Source organism: Lingula anatina, chromosome 7 (assembly GCF_051362555.1).
Source record: "Lingula anatina isolate TDL-2025a chromosome 7, LinAna3.0, whole genome shotgun sequence".
NCBI lineage: Eukaryota > Metazoa > Brachiopoda > Lingulata > Lingulida > Lingulidae > Lingula > Lingula anatina.
The window spans coordinates 7,783,706-7,805,815 of NC_141773.1; the positions used below are offsets into that span (position 1 = coordinate 7,783,706).

The following is a 22,110-nucleotide window of genomic DNA, read 5'->3' on the forward strand; positions in this document are numbered from 1 at the left end:
ACTCCTGGGTTTGGGGCTATGTGTTAATATAGGGGCCATGGAGAGTGTCTTAGTAAAAAAAATTAGGACACAAAATTTTCATATCTTTTTATAATGATTCAGTTTCTAAGTGTAATGTTAACACAATTAACGCCACCAATTGTCTCATTTACAACATTTTAAAAATTCCAGCTTTTAAATCTCTGCTTATAAGCTCTATAGGGCATCCAAAATGTCAAAGGACTTTACAATACATATTTCAGAAATATCAAATTAAAACAAATTAAGTAATTCAGACGCAATAACTGTCTTATTAAAATAACTTCCACTTAATGACGTACAAGTAAAGAATTCAAATACAATATCTAATTTTAAATGCTACGATAAGAAGACACTTGAATTATCATAAGCAAAACGGGAATTTGTTATCTGTGATGTGGGGGTTTATTTAAAACTGCCCAGTTCCTTACCCGTACTTATAGAAAATCTGGTAAAACCGTAAAATTTTCCACATCTTTGAACAAAGGTCGTTTATGCCCGTTCATCAATTCTAAGACAGACGGCTATATAGCACTACAAAACAATCCTTGTAATCGACGACGTGATATATGTTATCTTAAAGGTTAGAAATCATGGTAAAACAATGTCAAATATTTAGCTGATGATCCGGGGGACAAATACACTGTATTCACTACATACTGAGTTAAGGACAAATACTCCGTTAGTAAAAAACTATAGACAAATACTTCGTCAGCCAGAATCAGCTCAAAACCCCTTTGTACAATGTTGAATTTAAACCACTGTTATATAATACCCTGTTTAGTTTCAAACAAAGCATGGTCATTTTGCATGATAACGTCATATCAACAGTTTGAGGTGAAAGTGTTAGTTTCGGTTTCTTGATTGATTCACCTAAGCTCATATCATATAAATCCCAACTGTCAGTAGGGCTGCGTGTGAGTATACATCCAACAGGTGACCGATTTTCTTTCCATTGCCCCCTGTAAATTTCCTTTTTTAATTTTTGTATGAATATTTCTTATTGTGATAAAACTAATGATGATTAATCCTTTTAAAAAGAAATATATCAAAACAAATGCTACAGTCAAGATAAAAATCCAAGCTAGCCATATCTCTACAAAGGCAAGGAGAACACACCAAGGAGAATCCAATTAATTACATTGTTATTATAACAACCTATGGATGAATACACCTTTTATTTATTATATTGTTTATTGGCGATTAAAATTTTTCTTACAGAATGTTATTCTGTTTGTTAGCCCTAATTCACTTTGACAAAAAATTATAATTGATCTTCAACCTTACATTCTAAAACAGAGCCATTAGTTGACCAAGTTATAAGTATTGGTGATTGATGCCAATCAGCCTGGTAGATGTGCCATGTCATTACTAGAGAGTTAACCTTAGTTTCTGACACCCAGCTGATATGATATCTTAATTCAATATTATACAATATTAAAATATTTTTGATCGCAATCATTCATTTACTGGAGTTACATATGTAAAAAGCACAAATCTTTATTTATATACAACCATAATACTACTATACAGCGTGAGTCTACAACCATAATACTACTATCCAATGTGAGGTTCAAGATTACCAAACCTGTGCATTTCTAAATAATTTCCTACTATAAAAGGGGTTAATATTTAGCCCTTAGACGTGAATTCATTTATTATTCAATACACTCACTCCAGCAGTATAGCTGTAAAACTGAGTAGCCTAGGGATTATCCTCGGGCAGTTAGGTGCTATTAGAGGCACACGTTAAGAGGTTCCTGACTATAACACAACGATAACACTGCCACAAAATGTGGAGTTCAAGATCACTAAATCTGCTCACTTCTAGATTATTCCCTATATTAGGGTTAAATCCTTCTTTCCTAAGACATATAATCTAATACACTCACTCACTTGGCCACTTTTGAATTGTCTAGGCTGGGGATCATCCTAGGAAACCTCAATGTAATTATAGTCACCAATAACATTTGGGGCTTTGGACGGCAATTGATTCCATATATTGCCCATCTAGACGGTTATCCCGCCGAAGTTCTTGGTAACTATTCGCCAGTGCAGTATCGTCGAAATCCATATTGACCCCATCAAAACCAGAGGAATGATATGTCGATCGCTGTGTAGACACCTGGTAAAATGGACTGCTGATGTTGTTTGAGTGTTCTGTTACATTGTTTGTAATAACAGTGGCATGTTGCTGTTCAGATGCTTGTGATTCGAGTCTCCTGGACAATGACCGAATGCGGAATACAAGGTATGCAATTATGCAAAAAAGACACATTGCTAACACGATCAAAACGATCGATACGGTTCTCCAAGCATTGCCTGTAATACAAAAGATATTATTTAATAGGTAGTCGCGTTGAATCTTTTCTGGCTTTTGTTAACTGAAATTTAATATATAGGTCGTTTAACCGTAAACTATGTACCCATGGAATGCCCAGTAATCTATCACATGCACGTTTAATTTATAAGGATAAAACCACAACATACATTTGTTAACCGTATAGATGTGGTGAAGAAAAGTAGCGCCGAAAAATACAGGGCTCCATAACTCGACAAAATCGCAAACTGCGACCGAGCGCAGGCATGGCGATTTGTCGCTATTCTATAATTCGAAAGCACGGCAGTTTGCCGCCGAACAATAATAGCAATATCACAGTTTTGAAGCTATTATTTGAAACAAGTAAATCCTGCCTTTGCGCTAGCATAATTTTTCATTTCATAGCGTCTTTATAGTGTCTGTAATTAAACATGACGGCAAGGTTTGATCGCTTGTCGTGAAAGCATTTATCAAAGCATGGAAGTTTATAAAAGATTGAGTCACCCGGTATCTCTGATACAAAAAAAACTTTCACGTAAAGAATGCTATGCACATAGAATATCATTACATCAAAGACCAAAACAATTACTGGTGAACATTTTATAAAGTCATTTTTATGCATAAAGATTTCAAAATTTAACATTTTACATATTATTTGATATATATTTTCTGTAGTCTATAAGTAATAATGGTAAGTTTAAGTTTCATTTTCTACACTAAATGAAGCAGAAACAAAGCATTTAGTCACACTTTTATCTTCTTCAGTGTGTATTATTATGAGAATGAACACCACTTACCACTGTATCAGAAATTGTAACAGTCCAGTATTGCAAGCGCGTTCAGCTTATTTATTTATTTATTTATTTATTTAGTTATTTAGTTATTTTGGCATTTTATTGGTTTCAGACACTTGTAATATTAATATTTGTAATTGTGATATTCCTATAAATCAAAACAATCTCATGATTAGCCTGATCATCAAATGGAATTATACTATGTGTAATTGTGTTATCAGGTCTTCACTTTATGCTGCAATCGAACTTAAGTAGTGTTCGCGGCTGTTATTGTACTTCCGGACAAGCAAATATTGCGCTGCGTTTGCTTAGGCTTCAAGTTAGCAGGTGGGTGCAATCACCATTGCTTGCGTGTCGTCACAATTTTCGATGTTTCCGAGTTATATAGCCCAGATCATCAAGTAGAATTTCACGATCGGTTACTGAGTCTACTGAGTAATGTGTACCTCAGTTTGTGTTCAGTACTGCTCTTGGTTTAATAAGTGCTGTTTCAGGAGACACTGCGAATGCAGGGGCGTAACCAGACCTTTAAAAATTGTACGCACAGATTTTTAAAATACCCAGCATGTACAGCAAAATGTAGACTAACGCAACAGATGAAAGACAGCTTAATCACAGCATATGTACCACACATCGTAGCTTAATTTCCATTAAAAATAAAATCATCATTTAAGTCAAAAATATTCTCGCGATTTTATAAAGTTTCAATATTTTCATTTACCCAGAACGGTATATTCATTTAAAAGGAGGCTAACTTCGCAACAGCGGACCTCCCTCCCCTCTTCGAATAATGCTGGATCCTCCTCTGAGTTGAATTTATATACGGTTTCATCCAGCTTTCATGCGGGTGCATGGCTCCCAAAAACAACCAATTATATGACACAATAGAGCTTTGATACATCTAAGTTTAAATATTTGTTTGTGAAAATTGCCCATGTCACCCTGTTAGTTTGGAGGGCTAAGCTGGATCAAGTCCGTGTGAAATTCTTTGAAGCTTTGCAGGAAAAATTCTTCCTTTGTTTCTCTAGCTCCTTATTAAACCTTGTGTCCAGATTTTAACTAGTGCCCCCAGGTCTACGGGAGCTGCTCTTTGAAAATAGCACACAGGTAGATTTTACCTGAGATTAATATCACCAGCGAGAGTGCGTTCGTTACTCTCATGACTACTGGAGAGTTGAAGGCCACTTAACCCTCCAATTAAGAGGTAAAGGATGTTCCAGTTAGATGGACGATTACGATAGGACTTGTAAAGGTAACAGGCATTGTTTACCTCAGTTGAATAAAAGTATGCAAGACGGGGGGTCAGAACAATTGTGCGTATACAGAGGATTTGTACATACCGGTGACTTTAATTCGCAGTGGATTTTCGATATATATTCCGTGAAAAATACACTAAATTTATATAAAATAATATCATGGTTGGCCAAAAAATTGTACGCACAGTGCATCCGTGCGTATGCCTAGTTACGCCCATGGAATGTTATAGAGAACTATCACTGACGATGACTGATCTGCATTACGTGATAGATACAATACGAGTCGTCGAGCTGTGCGTGAAATATTACGAGTGTATGGTCGAGCCGCAGGCGAGTCTATACACGAGTAATTTTCACTAACAGTTCGGCGACGAGTGTTGTATCTGGCTTAAAACCACGACCTCTGATTGGCTACTACACTAGTTAGAAACGGGAATATAACAGGCCGTGAAACGCTCTTGTACATGGCGTTTGTATGTCGAATACAGCACGGTCGAATCTCAGGCCTTCCCAACTACCAGACTCGGCACCTACGGGTCCAGTATAAACCGGTTTATCAGACCACACTACCCGTTTTCAAGGTGTGTGTCAGATCGCATTACAGAGTATCAGCCACCACACCGATTTTGCCTGGTGCGCGATGTGATAGCAATGATCCTAAGCGGGGTTGGAAAGTAGTGCATCTCATCTAGATTCATGCGCTGCTGCAATTTTCTCTGTTTATGCTAAAATCTGACAGTACCGCACTTTTTAACATAAAATTTAGGTTCGGACATAGCCAATGATGTTTTGTAAATAAGAACTTGCAAACTTATATATTAATTTAGAAAAGTAGACCTAATTTTGATAGCAGAAGCATATTCTGTCGGGGGTTAAATATTTTCGTGACTACCGGGATGGACGAGATTGAGGGCAGGGGTAATCCTAGAGAGGGGTGAGAAACGTCCATTGTTCTCGTCAGCGAGGCTGTCCTTTTTCAGGGTTTGTACGCACGGACAGAAAACTTAAGTATTGTGGGAACGTTACTAATGAAGCCACTGGTATAGTACTAGTAGATATCAGCCTGTAGCCTTGAACAAGCGCCTCGATGACGAGTGAACAGTTGTCAAAAACAAAAGACCCAGGTGTGGTAGTTCAACTACTGTTGATGCGTGCCGCAACGACCAAATCTAATTGCTCCTCAAGGTCACAAAACAATAACCGGTACTGACGGCTAGGCTCGTCTTAATCATATAAGTAGCGCGTTTCCACCCCCTGATTGAGGGAGTCGTCTGTTGTATTCATGCGACTCCTACTTGACGAAAACGAGGCGCGATACCCGGATGACAGGTAGGCTTACAGAATTTGTGATAGGGTATGATACTCTTTTATGCGATCTGACACTCACCTTGAAAACGGGTAGTGTGGTCAGATATACCGGTTTATTCTGGACCCGTAGGTGCCGAGTCTGGTAGTTGGGAAGGCCTGAATCTTTTGTTCTACGCGCTAGCTTTGGTTTAAATTTGGATGTTTTGGTGGAATTTATACCTGCATCCATATGTCTATGTCAGGTAAAGCGTGACAATTGAATTAAGCCAACGATCGAGTAATTAATGATTGTGTAGAAAAGATTTATCAACAATTTACTTCGAATTGCACCTACCTAGCGCATTTGTAGATTTTGCTGTGCTGTAAGTTGAGGGAGCTGAAAAAAACAAAGAGGCACTAATTTTTCAACGGATAACTTGCCTAGAGAAAAGTAATTGTTACCATACCTCATGGGTAGCCTTGACTACCCCCGTGCGAAGAGAAATGATTCAAAATGTGAACCCAGCAGGCATAGTTGCGTTGGATCAACGTTAAAAACAGGTTGATACGTTGAATTGCCGTTGATCTACCAAAATTCAACGTCAAATCAACGTTGATCCAGCCACGTCGAAACACCGTCATAATGTGACGTTGACTCAACGTTGTATTTTGGTGATTGACACAACCTTGCAGACATGGATTATATTTTAAAATATTAATTGTTAAAAACGTGATACTTTGTGTATCAATACTGTAACTAACTTTATCAATATAATCCAAAAAAGTGTTAAAAGTAAAAGTGACAGTTGTTTTGTGTCTTTAGTGAACTAGTGAAATTTCTTAACTTGTTATTCAGAAAAACATTCCAATAAACTGAATTCCTTGCAAGGTCAGCTAACACTAGGATGAATAAGTTGCTGTAAATGTGATGGAGTGAATTAATAAAGTTAACAATTCTTGGTAACCTGTTATACATAGACAGGTTGAGGTGACTGTGACTTTGTTATATATATATATATATATATATATATATATATATATATATATATATTAATCTAAACCTTGGAAATTTTAACTTAAAGGCCATACTTTTATACCCTACCCTCAGGTCATTTCAATGTCTTTTCATGCAAGAATAACAACTGGGGTTGATACAATGTTGTTATGTGACGTTGATACAACGTTGTTATCTGAGGTTGAGTCAACTTTCAAATCCAATGTTTATCCAACGTCTTATCAACGTTATGAGTGAACGTTGTTTCAATGTTAAAACAACATATTTTGCCCGCTGGGTTTGGACTTAAGAAGAACAGTTTGTTAAAAATTTGAGTCACAGTTCAAATAACTGGTTAATTATTTCAAACCAAATCAAAACTAAACCAAAAGTGGAATAAAACTCTGGTTCTACGTGCAGGGAATGATTCACGAGTAGGTGAAAGTGTCATTTACAGAGGAAAGGAAAGTTTGGCGTAGTCAAACGACATTTTATGGCGACAACAATCTCCAGAGCTTAATTACGCACATGTGCATTCTGCACATGCTCAATTGTGCCCTAGAGGGGTAATCTCCATTGAGGCACATGTTGCTACTTATACCATGGGGCATCACTGCCTGGCCTCATTCTGCTTGATTCATTCTGTTCACGGGCATGATACAATTAAGCTACAAGTTATCTCAAATCTTCAACTGAAATCTTCAGTTCAAAAAATTTCATTTTACCTCTATGAGAACTTTCCAGCAGTTCACTTGATCTGTTGAAGCGTACAGTGACAGATTCTGCACAACTTCAAGCAAGGATCAACAGTACAATTGCCGACTGTTACATGATTGCGGTAAGTTTTATTTTCTCTAGCGATTTAGCAGTTGCTGTTGACAAAACGTTTTCTATCCAGGAGTTTCTTGTTTGCTCCGATGGCGGTCACTGTGACTGCATAAAGAAATTAAGGGTCCTTGCGTGTAGAATCTCCAGTCACCTGATGACATAGGCGGACGCAATGTCCCGAAATTTATTGGATATCACATGGTCACCTGCTATGCCGATTCAGTTACCTACTTTTAGTTTCCCACTTCTATCATATTCCTTGTCAGACGTTTCACTGTTCAGGGCAGATACCTTAGCAAGGTAGAGTATGCCCAGTCTGACCTGCACATCGTTATAAACCAGCTTAATCCAAAAAATCAACCCTCCTTTCCTCATCAACTATTCGTTTTTGTTATCACTGAAGTTACCATTTATACCTACTGTTTACTTATCATTGTTTTAACGTTGAAACAACAGTTGTGTCAACCTCAGATAACAACGTTGTATCAACGTCAGAAAACAATGTTATATCAACTCCACCCAGCGGGACATTAGCATGGATGTGTTTAGCAGTAGGACATGTTTGATGGCTAAATATATGTAGGGTATAAATGTATGGCCTTTAAGTTAGAATTTACAAGATTTATATTAATATATATAGTTATTTTCTTATATATATATATATATATATATATATATATATATATATATATATATATATATATATATATATAACAAAGTCACAGACACCTCAATCTGTCAATCTATAACAGGTTACCAAGAACTGTTAATTCCATCACATTTACAGCAACTTATTCATCCTAGTGTTAGCTGATTTTACGTTGAATTTAGGTAGATCAACGGTAATTCAATGCATCAACCTGTTTTCAACGTTGATCCAACGCAACTATGCCTGCTGGGAATAAAAGCTTCTACGCCTCTATAATTCTCATAGAAGGGGAAATTTTGAACGTTGCCTCCAGCACAGGATTCTAGGATTGATTGTTGCCATAAAGTGGGCACCTAGAATCCTGTGCTGGAGGAAAATTTCAAACATTCCCCTTCTGTCATAACTTAAACAAATTGTATTCAATAATCAACCTTATTTTTATCCAAATGTGATTTTGACGTCACAACTATGACGTGGCAATTTACAACTGTGGTGTCGTAATCACATCCATAATCAAATAAATACTAAAGAGGTCCAATAGTGTTTCTTTTTTATTAAACGATACTTAATATCCAGTTACCTTCTAGCTTATTAAGAAGTGGAATTAAAGTCACCAGTTATGCAGCAATAAGTACAGCCTATTGCAAAGCGGAGTGGCTCTGCTATGTGCAGTGCTAAAATTAAGCACAAAGCCAGTAAGTATCGAAGTATGTTTTTCTGATCAGTTTAAAAGAAAGGTCCACAGCCCTGACAAGTGTCTCGAGTCTTACTGGCGATATATTGACATTTTCTTTTTAGCTTTTGGCATCTACCTTTCTGTCTTAAAAAACTCATTCAATCAACAAATTTGTACATACCAGCACTTTCAGGCACAGTGGTTTTTGTCGTGATCTGACTTATAAGTGAGTCGTGTAGTAGCTGGCAAATCAATTCCACTGGATCTGCCTGGGTTGCCATCACTTCAACTGCACTTTCGACAAGAAAGGTGTCTCCCTGGAGTGTCACCGTGTTCGAGGTTGCATTTATCGGCACCTGCATCTGATCAGAAGTTTGTATTTTAAACCATTTTATCTCAGGTGCTGGTCTTCCGCCATCAGAGGAACAAGTCACCCGGTAGGTATCTGTGGCAACTTGGGGTCCTCGTGTAATTTGGGGAGGGAACGGTCGATCTGTAAATGATACAAAGAAATGCATTGTTATGGGATTATGTCATCTTAACCTCAATATCTTATTTTAGTTGTTTTTTGGTTTTCTTATCTAATATTCAAAAGCCAATGTAACACTGTTTATTAGTCTATCATATTAAGTGATTATTCCCCGACAACCTGCGGAGTTTTAAGGTTTAATGTGTCTGTCAATAGAAGATCTTGACAAATTTTCGTCAAGCGTTTTTGGTAAGTGCGACAACGTTTCTTTCTTTAAAAAATCTTGCGGAGATACAAATGCATGTTTTTGGACTAGACCGATTTTAGTTCGCACTCGAAAGAGATCACATCATAATCTGATAATTGCGTTTAAGAAAACAACTTTTAGGGTAGAAAGGGCTTATATTCTGATCGTAAAGACCTCGAAGGTTTAAAACTTAAGATATGTATTTCATTTTTAAGAATCTGCATCAACTTTTTTTACGACCGCCTCTCCTCCCTGTTGATTCTATCATAATGTATTCATGCTTTATCTGAAAGAAAAAACTAGAAATTTTTGAAAAATTTCTCTTATTTAGTCATTACTTTAGATAAAGACTTTTCTGGGCCATCAAGCATCACAGTCGTATCGTCTGCGTATCGAGTTAATAAAATAGGGGTGTTATCAATAGTGATAATTTTTATATTTTTGTTATTCTTGAGTATTATTGAGAGTTTTTCCGCGCATAAAATAAACAAATAGGGGGCTATTGGGTCTCCCTGCCTGCAGCCTCTTTTAATCTAAAATTACTCTGAGAGATTGCCTCCTTGATTTATTGCTGCTTGGGCACCCTTTTTTTAAGTATTTATCCATTTGGTAATGCTTGCACCAAAGTTTAAAAAAAATTAGTACCCTGTTAATAAACTTTTTCACAACATAGCGTCAAAGGCCTTTTCAAAATCTAATACAATGTAGCACTAACATTCCAGGAATATGGTTATCTTCTGTGTATTGCATAATATCATATACAGCACGGATACTTTCCTCGATGTATCTCCCTGGAATAAACCCGCACTGATCGTCTGAAATAAGTTTGCCCAGATATTTCTTGACTCTGGTTGCTATGACCCCGAAGGTTATTTTATAGGTAACGTTTAACAAAGAGATCGGTCTCCAGTTTTTCAAGTTTTGCTTGCTGTGGCCAGAATACGTTGAAGAACTCGACAGTTAACCCGCCTGAGCCTGGACTCTTCTTACTTTTCTTTTTTTCCAGAATGTTGGATGCTTCGTTTAGACTAATTACACCTTCTAGTTCACTTGACTCCACATCTTTGAGCCTCAATGAATAATTGTGCGGTAGGATTGTACTTAAGTCAACATCAATCACTTCACTAGACTCTGCAAATAACTAAGGAACAGTGTGGAGTTGTATACCAGTGTGCGTGTCAGGTGTGTTGAGAGAAATACATCGGAGAGACAGGACGTTCCTTAACAGAAAGAATCACTGAACATCAAAAATCCATCAAAAAACGTGCTAAAAGAACAGACAGCGCATAACATCAACATAACATCAACAACCATAGAAGACAAAAATCTTGGAAAGAATACCACAAGATCTACACCGCAAAGTTCTTGAAGCAATTAACATCCGCTTACATGGGGCCAAGTTGAATCGGAATGATGGGACTGAGCTACCCAACCTCTACCTACCACTCCTAAGGGAGGGGGCAGGTAAAGGGGGGGGGGAATCTGACCAAATAGCACACCAGAGGGGGTGATAGGTTGTCATACCTGTCACAACCTCATTCCCTGATGAAGTCTGACTGAAAGCAGACGAAATATTGGATGGTAAGATCAGACAAATATAAGTAGCTATATACAAAAGAATCCTCATAAGTCTATTACAATAGCATAGCTAATGAAACTGTTCTACAGGAAACGGAAATGGTTTTGCCCCAGATCTCCATAAGACGGGTCTCAAGAAAGAGTTGATCATTTACGGTAAACTGTACGTCACAGTCCGAAATAGAGCAGATATTATTTAGGTTATAGACAGGAAGTGCATACTGGGTTTTTATTTTATAAATAATTTTTTTTTATATTGTCAATATATTCTAAATCATCTAGCAGAGAATTATTAAATTTCCATAACCCTGTACCTTTCCTAAATGTGTTAAATTCAATATTTATCCCCACAATGGAGTGGTCCGATCTATAACTCGATTCGATATATGAATTTTTAATACTTCTTTCAAGGTAAGTGATTTTTACTTACATACTAATTTGAGTTTCTGTGCCGAAGATATTGCCATGGGATTATTGAGTATGGTGGAAACTTTACAGTAATAGCTCCCCTCATCTGCCGACGTGACTGTGCCAATTGTCACCGTGAATGATGGATCAGAGACTGTAACCATCACGTCAGTTCTAGAGGCAAAAGAGTTCTGCAGCTGGTAACTACCGTCAGATATCACTATTCCCACTATTTGGTTTGAAGCGGTCGTTCCATTTTTATAGAAATACACGACCTGCATCGTCTCTCCGGGATCCACTGTGTAACTGCACACAAGGTTCACAGTTGGTGGGATGCCGCTGTCGGGATTCATGACCAAGCCATAAGAAGGTAAATCAGCCAGTGTTACTACTAACCCTATGTAATAAGAACAAATAATAATTATTAAGAATTATATTTAAAAATCCCTAGAAATATATGGCAAGAAATCCCTCAATTGTTCAATTTGTACCTTGAAGTGTTCATTTTTAGTGTTGCGTTTTATAATGTAATATGATGTGATGTAATGTGATGTATCAAACCTTGTAATTGGTTTATAGTGTAAAATGCAAGTCAAACTTTTCTTATTAAAAGAGGTACAGACTTGACATTGGATATGGAATATATCAGTATCAAGGGTATGCCTAAGTAAATTTGCGTTCTTTTTCAAGAAAAACAAAAGATCTCATAAAAGATATGTAAATGGAGAAGTCACATGTACCGCTACCAGTGCAATGCGTAAAATGAGCCAAGCAGTGTTACATAATGACGCATTTTCAGACAGATTATTGTGTCACATGGAAGTGTCTGCATAGTTTTAAAAAATTACGACCAGGCTGATGATCAAACATGATTTTAAACCTTATTTTCATTTATCAGTCAGAAAAATAGGAAAACATTGATGAAAACTGATTTGGAAAAAATATTCCATATTAAATACCAAGTCTGTATATTTTTTTCTTGTATCGTAAATGTATAGTTTGTCATCATCTTGGTTAAAATGACGTATGAAGTCGCTTTTGTTCTTCTTCACCTTTTGAAAACCTGCCTAACTTGAGGGGTCTATGGAGGCGATCTCCTTGTTGTTTAAACGATTTAAAAGAAAATTCAATAAATGTCACAACAAGATACTTGCAGGCCGACTATAAATCAGCATAGGCCGGATTAATACACGTCACAATAATTCTTGATTTTTGATAGGCTATTCACATCTCCATAAAGCCAAGAGAACATACCAATAGTAATCCATCTGAGTACATTCTTATTACACCTTTTTTTCAATTATATTGTATATGGGGGATTACAAATCGACTTTTGTCTTGCAGAAGTTTATATTGTCTGTCAGCCTTCAGTTTACTTTGACAAAATGTTTCAATTGATATTAAGCTTTAAATTAAAAATGCAGCCATTAGTTGGCGGAATAATAAGTAATATTGCTTGATAGCACCTAGCCCAGAATATGTTTCATGCTATCATTAAAAAGTTGAGGGTTTTCAAAACCCGACTGATCAGTTATTTTACTTATACCTACGTTTTATTTATCCACACCTACTGAAGCTGTCAGGGGGTAATTAACTATTGCTTAGCAGTTTCAGTTGGCGTGCCAGACATCTTAACCGCTTAAGCTGTTTAAGCTGCAATTTAGCGAGAATCCTGTCAGAGATGGGTCGGTCCTGCTATTTTCTAGGTATGGGAATGGGATCTAAATGACTAGGTAGCTATGTTTTCCTGTACATTAAAAAAGTAATAACCGACTTCAGGTACTTATATTTGATGGGTTCTAGATTGAATTAGACGTTGGATTTTTTTAAAACGCGTGCAGTATATCTTGAAATTATCCTCCCTGAGTAGATACACATATAACACGTGTATGAGTATGCAAGTCATGTAAATAGGTTAAACTGGATAACACATGAGAAATGAATGGGTGACTTTACACGCTCATTCATTTTTATGTGGACAAAGGTTTAAAATGAAATAAAAGAAAAATAAATGCATCATAAATTGCACCTACCTGCAACATTAGTAGATTTCGTAGTAGTGGTAGTTGAAGGAGCTAAAAAAGCGAATTCAATCACTTCTTAAGATAAGTAATAATAAAAGTACCTCATGCACATCCACTAGACCAGCAGAATGATTCAGCACTTACGAGTCTGGTGTTGAAGTATGTTTTACTTTTTAATGTACAAACAAAGATATAAGCTCTTTGTAATAGAGCTTAGGCTTTTCCAGCACCTAATTATTTGTCTTCAGGTGAAATGTAATTGACAAACTACCAATCTGAGTAAAATACACAAACATACCTGCACTCTCAGGCACTGTAATACTTGTCTTGGTTTGACTTGTCAGTGAATCGTATAATAGTTGACAAATTACTTCAACTGGATCTGCCTGGGTTGCCATTACTTCTACTTCACTTTCGACAAGAAATGTGTCTCCCTGGGGTCTCACCGTGTTCGCAGTTGCATTTATGGCCACCTCCATCTGATCAGAACTCTGCATTTTAAACCATTTTATCTCAGGTGCTGGTCTGCCGCCATCAGAGGAACAAGATACCCGGTAAATTTCTGTGGCAACTTGAGGTCCTCGTGTAATCTGGGGTGGATTTGGCCAATCTACGGGGTTGTAATATTTAAGTTGCATATGAAATCAAATCTTTGCCACCTAGCCCGACCCAATGCCATCATATGGATTAAACAAAATCCTAGATATAAGTTAAACAAAGGTTTTCGTCGAATACATTCAGAATACGATATTTAAGCGAAAATGTTCTGCTTTATGCCTGTGCTATGTATAACCCTTGGTCGTTTCCATCAATAATTATATGAATAATAATGTAATCGTACATGCAATAGTAATGCAACAGACATTTCTGTGTTATTTGATGGAATTTTACCAACCGGAGGGGCCGATACATAGACTTAATTTACGACCAGATTTTTAGAAGGTGTATTTTTAAAGCTTTTCTTTGCCTGACCAAAAGATTAATTTAGTTTTTCTTTAGGCATGTCGACACTCTTTGAATCGTACAAGACGCTAGTAAGTTGTTTATATGAGTTACAGGGAATCTACGCCCTCTTCATAAATGTATGTTTAGAGTACAACAGATGGTGCGCTTGAAACATTCTAGATTTGGCATGAGCTTTTAGATGACCCATTTGTTCAGACAATTTACAGCTATATATGGCTACTGTTGAACTTTTTCAGTAATATATGGACAAAAATCGAACATGCTAATACTTATGTGATTCACTTACAGAGTAAACTAAGGATTTGCTCGTCAGTTGTCACGACGGCTGCATTGAATGTAAGGGAAACTCGACATCTATAGCTCCCCTCATCTGCCATGGTGACTCCACCGATAGTTAACGTGAATGATGGATCAGAGCCTGAAGCCGTCACATCAGCTCTAGTGGTATAGCTGTTAAGTTTCCTGGGAGTTCCATCAAATACCTGTATTACTACTATTTGGTTTGCTGTGTCAGTTCCATCTTTGAAAAAAGTCACATACTGAGCTGTCTCTCCTTGATCCACTGTGTAACTGCACACAAGGTTTAGTGGTTGTGGGTTGCCGCCCTCAGGATTCATGACGTACCCATTGACAGGCAAACCAGCTAATGTTACTTCCAACCCTGAAAAAGGATATACATCTTTCATTTCAATGGCAAATGCTGCCTCTCCACCTGTATAATCAGAAAAACGAAGAATAGAGATTTTTATGTAATCGTGAGAAGCATTTTATCCTGCGACGATTGACAAAAATCAGGGTGCATCGTTACCAGCAATTAGTTTGAATCTTAAAATGCTAGTTTTTGGCATTTGTGTTCTTGTTTGAATGGAGGCAGGTATTGAACTGTTATGACTATTGTTACGGAACCAGTAAAGTAGGTAATGTCTGTTTATGTTATTTTCCGCAATGACGTCCAGTTCAATCGATTGCTAAGCATTTATACCAGGAAATAATTATGGGACCAATCCCTGCCAAAGTGAAACTTTGTTACTTCATACCCCTTGGAGAGTAATTATAAAAAAAAGTAATTAAGACCCATTTTTGTTACGATGAAGAATATGTGTACATCGAGGCGTGAGATTTGAGGAGGACGCATACCCCCGGTATCTATGGTTTCAGCCTAGGATAAGCTGAACTATTCTTATCATGGCTAACATACTTGGAAGCACCGTAAAGTGCAACGTTTTTACTTCCTACCTTTAGTTGAATATGGAGCTGCACAGAGCAGCACATAAAGACACTACTCCTTCATGTTCCTCCTTTGTGTAACCTTTCGTCGTTCATACCTCAATAAGCTGCTGTCACCTTTCTATTGAGAGTTTAAAATAACATACACTCTGTTACCCGATAAGCAAATGGCACCACAGTGCAACTAACACAGTTAACTGTCGGTAAAGAAAGTGATGCTGTATAAATTACAGCATCATGGGATTTCTTAGTTGTAAAGGGTTCATCTTTGTTTTGCTATTTGACGAAATATGTTAAGAAATTGCAAATATTATTGAAACCACACATAGCATGAACACATAGCAAAAAAACATACAGAATATCCACAATTTCTATTAGTTAAGGTGCTTTCAGAAAGTCAATCCAGCACTGGATGCTAAGCGTAATAAACGTTATAAGCATAATAAGCACAACTGCTTCTAAAGCCTCGGTCACAACCGGCCGCACGGGCTCTTACGGCATGTTTGCGTCCAAATTCTGAACAGAAGCTCACGTGCAACGCAAGTCCTTCTTCGAAATTTGAAGTTCGCAGACAGCCCGTATGCACGTACGTAAGATGTTGGGCATGTCCAAAAGATTCTATGAATAATCTGCGAACAGCGAGGCTACAAACGTAACTTGCTTCACTCGCAAGGAGTTCGCAAGTGCGACGTGCGTGGTCCAAGATGCACGTCGCAAGCAATGAAGGAGCAATCGTTCGTACGAGTAAATCCCGTCGCAATTGCCTTTGCGCATGCATAAGTCGTCATTTTATGGTCTTTTTATAGTGTCTGTAATTAAACATGGCAACAGTTTTTTTGGTTGCTGGTCATGAAAGCATATTATAACAAAGCATTGTACGTTTGATAGAAAAAAAATTGCAGTAAACTTTCAAATGAAGAATGCTATGTATATAGAATATTAAAGATAAGAATATTTACTGACAGGCCATGGGGGGGGGGGGGGGTTCGGGGGGTTCGAAAGAACCGCCCTTTTTGCTGGAAAAAGGTCCACTCTGGGTAAAATTTGACCTAGGTACATGGGGATTATATGGTAAAAGGTCCACTTTTTTTAGAAAAAGAACCCCCCTTTTAAATTGCTGGCTACAGGCCTGACTGATGAACATTTAGGATGGAGAAACCATATTTGAGCCCTGTTATTAACCTTACTGAACATCTGTGGCATGAATTGAAGTGAGCAATGCAAAGGAGAACCAAACCCCTAATTATCTGGATCACCTCCCCAAGCTCTTTTATAAAGAATGGGACAATATCCCATAAAACAGAATTGTTACCCTTGTTGAAGGCAGGCCGCGCCACCTACAGGAGGTAATAACAGTACGCGGTAAACACAAACGCTATTAGACAAGTAGCCTTTAACGAGCACGCCCTAATGCTAAATGTGTGTAAATTTGGTGACATTTGGAGGTGTCATTTCAATTTAATGGACATTTCTTTACCTCCGTGGAAATTACAGCGGAACATCGGATTTGGGGAATACATGTAATAAATGTGAATAAATGGTATTAAATATGGATATCTTAACGGCTAGTTTGTATTTTCTGTACCACTAATCATGTTAGTTATGGTATCTGTAATGAAAATTACCATGCATAGCAATTAACTCCTGTGATGTGACCATTTATAAGTAAAAGCACATTAAACTGGGGGTGGGACAACCTTTTTGACCAATGTTGTATTTATATTACGGGCAGAGAGCAGGTATGGTTTCATATTGCATGTAGCTTGGGTAAAATTTATGGAAATAATATAATGTAATTTAGATTTCTTTTTATATAGAAGTATTTTGTGTAATATACATAAGTTTACATGTTTTTCATAATTATAATCAGTAATTTAGGCTATGGACATTGTGTTTATTAAAGAGTATGTTGGTATGGGCGTGGCATTTTTATGAACAACACGTAATGCATTCTGAAGCTTTAATAAATCACAGTAACAGCTCAGATTGTCATGACCGTCTCTGGGCCGCCAGTTTGCAGGGGAAAACTAATATGGATATAGTTTTAGTGTAAGTGTTTGAAATTAAATAATTAGTTAAACAAAGTTACACGTATGTAAAGATTTTTTATAAGATCACACAAATGAAGTTATTTAGTATATTTAGTTTATTTATCTCGATATTTCACTGTATTGTCAATATTATTATTTTATTTTATTTTAAAAGTTTTCACCAGTTTCTGTTCTGTTCAATTCAGTTCAGTTCAGTTGAATTCCGCTGTGAACAGTTCATATTGCGTGAATAAACGGTAGTCATACCCAACGATGTTTCTTCGTTTTTATTCGTGGTCCGCTCCAGAAAGTAGACATTTATTGAACTTCGAGACATTTTAAAACTGTTTCTCTCTAACATAAAATAGTCCAATATTTTACACACGGACAAGTATTCAAAACTGGTGCATTTGTTCAAATATATTTAATTTAAAAAATACGCGCATTAATGTAAACTATGGGCATAAGTGTAATGCATTCATTAATGGCCACTTACCAAAAACTATAAGGTTCTGTGGCGATGACGTCACAGTATTCTGTTGGAAGTTCAGGACAACTTTACAGGTATAATTTCCTTTGTCAGAATACTGCAGAGAGGCTATTCTGAGAGTATATTGTGGGTCATTGGTATTAACTTCGACATCGGATCTACCCTGGTAACTGTTCTGTTTCGCAGAAGCTCCATCTGCTACTTTAACTACTGCTATTTGATGAGCAGTGTCGGCACCATCTTTGTAAAATATCACATATTCTGCAGGCTGCGTGTCGGAGCCTAGGTCGTAACTACACACAAGTTGAGCCGACGGAGCCGCAGCGGCTTGGTTCATAAGGTATCCATTGGGATTCACTCCAGACAAAGTCACTGTCAAACCTAAAATCCAAAAAATGTCCATTCAAATGTTACTTACTCTAAATAATGATAATAATGATTTCTTAAAAAACGCACTACACTACCGTCTCAGTGCTGCTCACAAATAAAAAAAATCAGAATTACAAAGTAATTGTATAAATAAGAAAAGCTAAGGTGAGTTAAACAATTGAAATGATTAATGCTGGTTGTAATAGTAATAGTCTTATCAATAAAACCTTTTCTGATAAAATGAGAAAATATATAATTTCAAGTATTGTATTGTAGTTGAAGTACTGTGAAAATAAGAATGTTTTCAATTCTTTTTTAAAAACCTCAACACTGTCAATAGTCCGAATGTATGAGGGTAGTTCATTCCATAAAATGGGTGCTGCAATTGAAAATGCCCTGTGGCCCTAGGTTTTAGTTGTTTTTCCATTGATTTGCCTCAGATAGTCTGCAGTAAGAATGTAACTGGATGTAATTGAAGGCCAGAGTTTAGCTCATCCAATGCAAACAATAAAATGTCTGGTCTTTCAATAACGTTATACACAACATGGTTTATTCGGTTTCTTGGCTTTTTTGACAAAAAAAAAAAAAAAACGACAATAAAAAAGGAATGCACCACTCGGATCCACTTTAATAAGATTTCCGGCATTCTTAATTTCTCTTTAGATCTTTGGTTTTAGTAACAAGTAAGAGATACATTCTACGGAAAAACAGAAAGGGGCCGCTATTATCCACGCTTGACACTACGGCACATGATGGTTTTGAACGACACAGCAGTGGATATCGTTATCTTCAGACCATGCTTAAGAATCAGTTACAGTAGAGCAGTAAGCGTTAATTGTAATAAAATCAGTACATATACTAGTACAGTGGGTTGTCTACTGGGGAAGGGTAATTTTCAATTATCTATGGTGTTTCACCATCTAAAACACAGTCTGGGCCTCCAGCATTGATCCGGTAGCATCTCTGATATATTTTGTCTTAAATTAGCTTTATGTGAACGGGTCCATAACAAAAAGGACATATCAATTTTTTGAGATCACGTCTCCAATAACAATAAGCTTTCCCCTGTCAGGAGCAAGTATCACGATACAACTTTTAAAAGGTTAAAAATCGTCTCTTTAAATTAAGACTGTAATTTTTGTCCACTTCATTTTATAGCAAAGCCGACATAATTCGCGAAAATAAAGTAGGAACCCATCTAAAACATTGTCAGTGTCCTTTGTCTTACCGAAACAGCACAATATTTCACTAAAGTGGGTAGTACTATAGCAGATACATCAATGGCTAAACTCAGGCAAACAGAAATTTTATGAAGACCAATTTCTGATTTGAAAATTCAAATAAGCTTTCCCCAAACTGAAAAAGTAACATTAGTTGACATAATTTGACGGCCTTCATTATTATGACTATTATGACTTCCTCTGCTGTCATTTTTATATTTGTGCATCTTTTATATCTAAATAAGTATAAAGAAGGTGTGGTGCCTCTTTATATGAGTGATAGACCTTGGAGGTCGACTTATTGCTTAGCGCTATATGGATCGTTTATGATATACCTTGTTGTTCAGCTGATAGTTTGTCATTCAATGCAAGTAGAGACCCAGCATTATTATTTCAAAGCTTTGGAGTAGCTGGTTAGTTTTAACAGTGCACTCGTCGGCAAAAGTAATAATTACTAATTGAATGTTGATATCTGCATGTATACAGATAGTGGCGTTTAACGTGCGCAGTATAAACAACATAAGATTTAAATTTTCTTGCTTTCGACTTTTAAGGGAAGGGGGGCTAAGTACCCCAACAATGCAGGAAATGTTTTTGCGATCCTTCTCATTTTACAACGGGTTGATTATTAGGAGAGTTACAGACTTTTTTCTGTCGTTGATGTAGATTTTTTATCATCTTGGTTAGAAATGACATATGAAGTCGCTTTTCTTCTTTACCTTTTGAAAAGCTGCGTCACTTAATGGGTCTATGGAGGTGATCTCCTAGTTGTCTATGCATTAGTCTAAGCCGACAAATCTTCAAGTCATTAAATTATTTCAAAGGACAGAAAGGCACATTTAGTTCCTACCATCAGATGAATATAGAGTTACAAAAAGCAACACAAAAATACACTACGTCCGTCCAGGTACTTCCTGGGTTTTTTATTGGGAGATAAAAATAACATATCCGTTGCTGCCTGATAATCAACAAAGTTGAACCTAATACAATTAACCTGTGGTATACATAACGTTATGCTAGAAAAATTACAACATCGGTTAATTTCTGTACTTAAGTCTGATCAATACTATTCTGTTTTCCGAAATATGATAAGAAAAGGCAAATAATATTGAAACACAATAAATAAAAAACATAGTATTCATAATTTCATAAGGCGTTTTTTCAGAAAGTCAATCCAACCCTGGCTGTGGAGTACACGTTTAATATAGATAATTATTCTTTCTATTACAACGGGGATGAAATATCATTTTCAGTTTCTTAATTTTCTCTGTTACGTGGGCGCATATCAGATAAACCCCAGCGGTTAATAGGGGCTGTGCATGAGTTCTACAAAGAGGTGCGTCTGATTTTCTTTCAGAAACCCCTTGTAGGTGTAACTACACACAAGGTTTAAAGGTTGTGGGGTACCTCCCTCAGGGTTCATGACGTAACCACTTGGAAGGCAAGCCAGCTAATGTTACTTCTTACCCCAAACAAGGGTAACAGGAAAAGGAAAGAATCGAGATATAAATGCATTCTTGGGCAGTGTGTAGCCTGTGACGATTGACAAAAATCACGGTGTATCATTCCCAACTGTGCCTAGAGTCTTCATTTTGTTCTTAAAATGCGTTTTCTTTGCGTTTGTGTTCTTGTTTGAACGGAGGCAGGTATTGATCTGATATCACTATAGTTTAGAAACTTGATCAATATCAGACCAGTAAAATGAGGTCATGTCTGTTTATGTTATTTTCTGCAATGAACTCCATCTTAACTCAATCGATTTATACCAATAAGTAATTATGGGACCCCTCCCTGCCAAAATGCAGATTTTTTAATTCATAACTCTTACAGGGAAATTAGAAAACGAGTTATTAAGTTCAATTTTTGTTTCGATGAAGAATGTACCATTCTGTTGATACATCAAGTCATGGGATTTGAGTAGGACGCATCCCCCAGGTATCTATTGTCTCGGCCTAGGACAAGCTGAACTATTTTAGTATGGCTAACATACTTTGAAGCACCGTAAAGAGCATCACTTTTACTTCCTACCTTTAGTTGAATATGGAGCTGCACAGAGCAGCACATAAAGACACCACTCCTTCATGATCCCCCTTTGTGTTACCTTTCGTTGTTCATACATCAATAAGCTGCAGTCACTTTTCTATTGACAGTTAAAATTTACGTCCCCACTGCTACCCTATACGCAAAATGGCACCACAGTGCAACTAACACAATTAACTGTCGGTACAGAAAGTGATGCTGTATAAATTACAGCATCATG

General features: G+C 36.9%; 1 protein-coding gene across 2 annotated transcripts; it reads right to left on the reverse strand.

Annotated features, from left to right (window-relative positions):
• Positions 1 to 99: 99 nt before the first annotated feature.
• Positions 100 to 22,000, reverse strand: LOC106154666 (uncharacterized). Of its 2 annotated transcripts, XM_013529087.2 has the most exons (9): positions 21,879 to 22,000; positions 18,268 to 18,642; positions 14,801 to 15,175; positions 13,847 to 14,158; positions 13,558 to 13,599; positions 11,547 to 11,921; positions 9,004 to 9,315; positions 6,031 to 6,072; positions 102 to 2,340 (listed from the first exon to the last, which is right to left on the reverse strand). In XM_013529087.2, exons 1-9 carry the CDS (start codon positions 21,967 to 21,969, stop codon positions 1,976 to 1,978), a joined length of 2,289 nt encoding a protein of 762 aa, XP_013384541.2. In that variant the 5' UTR covers positions 21,970 to 22,000; the 3' UTR covers positions 102 to 1,975. The 2 variants fall into 2 exon arrangements, with proteins under 2 accessions (XP_086874705.1, XP_013384541.2); XM_087018579.1 differs by lacking the exon at positions 18,268 to 18,642 and having other exon boundaries at positions 100 to 2,340; positions 21,879 to 21,956.
• Positions 22,001 to 22,110: the final 110 nt, after the last annotated feature.

Bases quoted from the DNA above. Each gene is read 5' to 3' on its own strand.
- LOC106154666 (XM_013529087.2), bottom strand. From the start codon at position 21,969: ATGTATGAACAACGAAAGGTAACACAAAGGGGGATCATGAAGGAGTGG. The intron at 18,643-21,878 runs GTAGGAAGTAAA...TTTGGATTTTAG, and splicing joins AGCTCCATATTCAACTAAAG to GTTTGACAGTGACTTTGTCT. The intron at 2,341-6,030 runs GTAGGTGCAATT...TTTGTATTACAG, and splicing joins AAAATCTACAAATGCGCTAG to GCAATGCTTGGAGAACCGTA.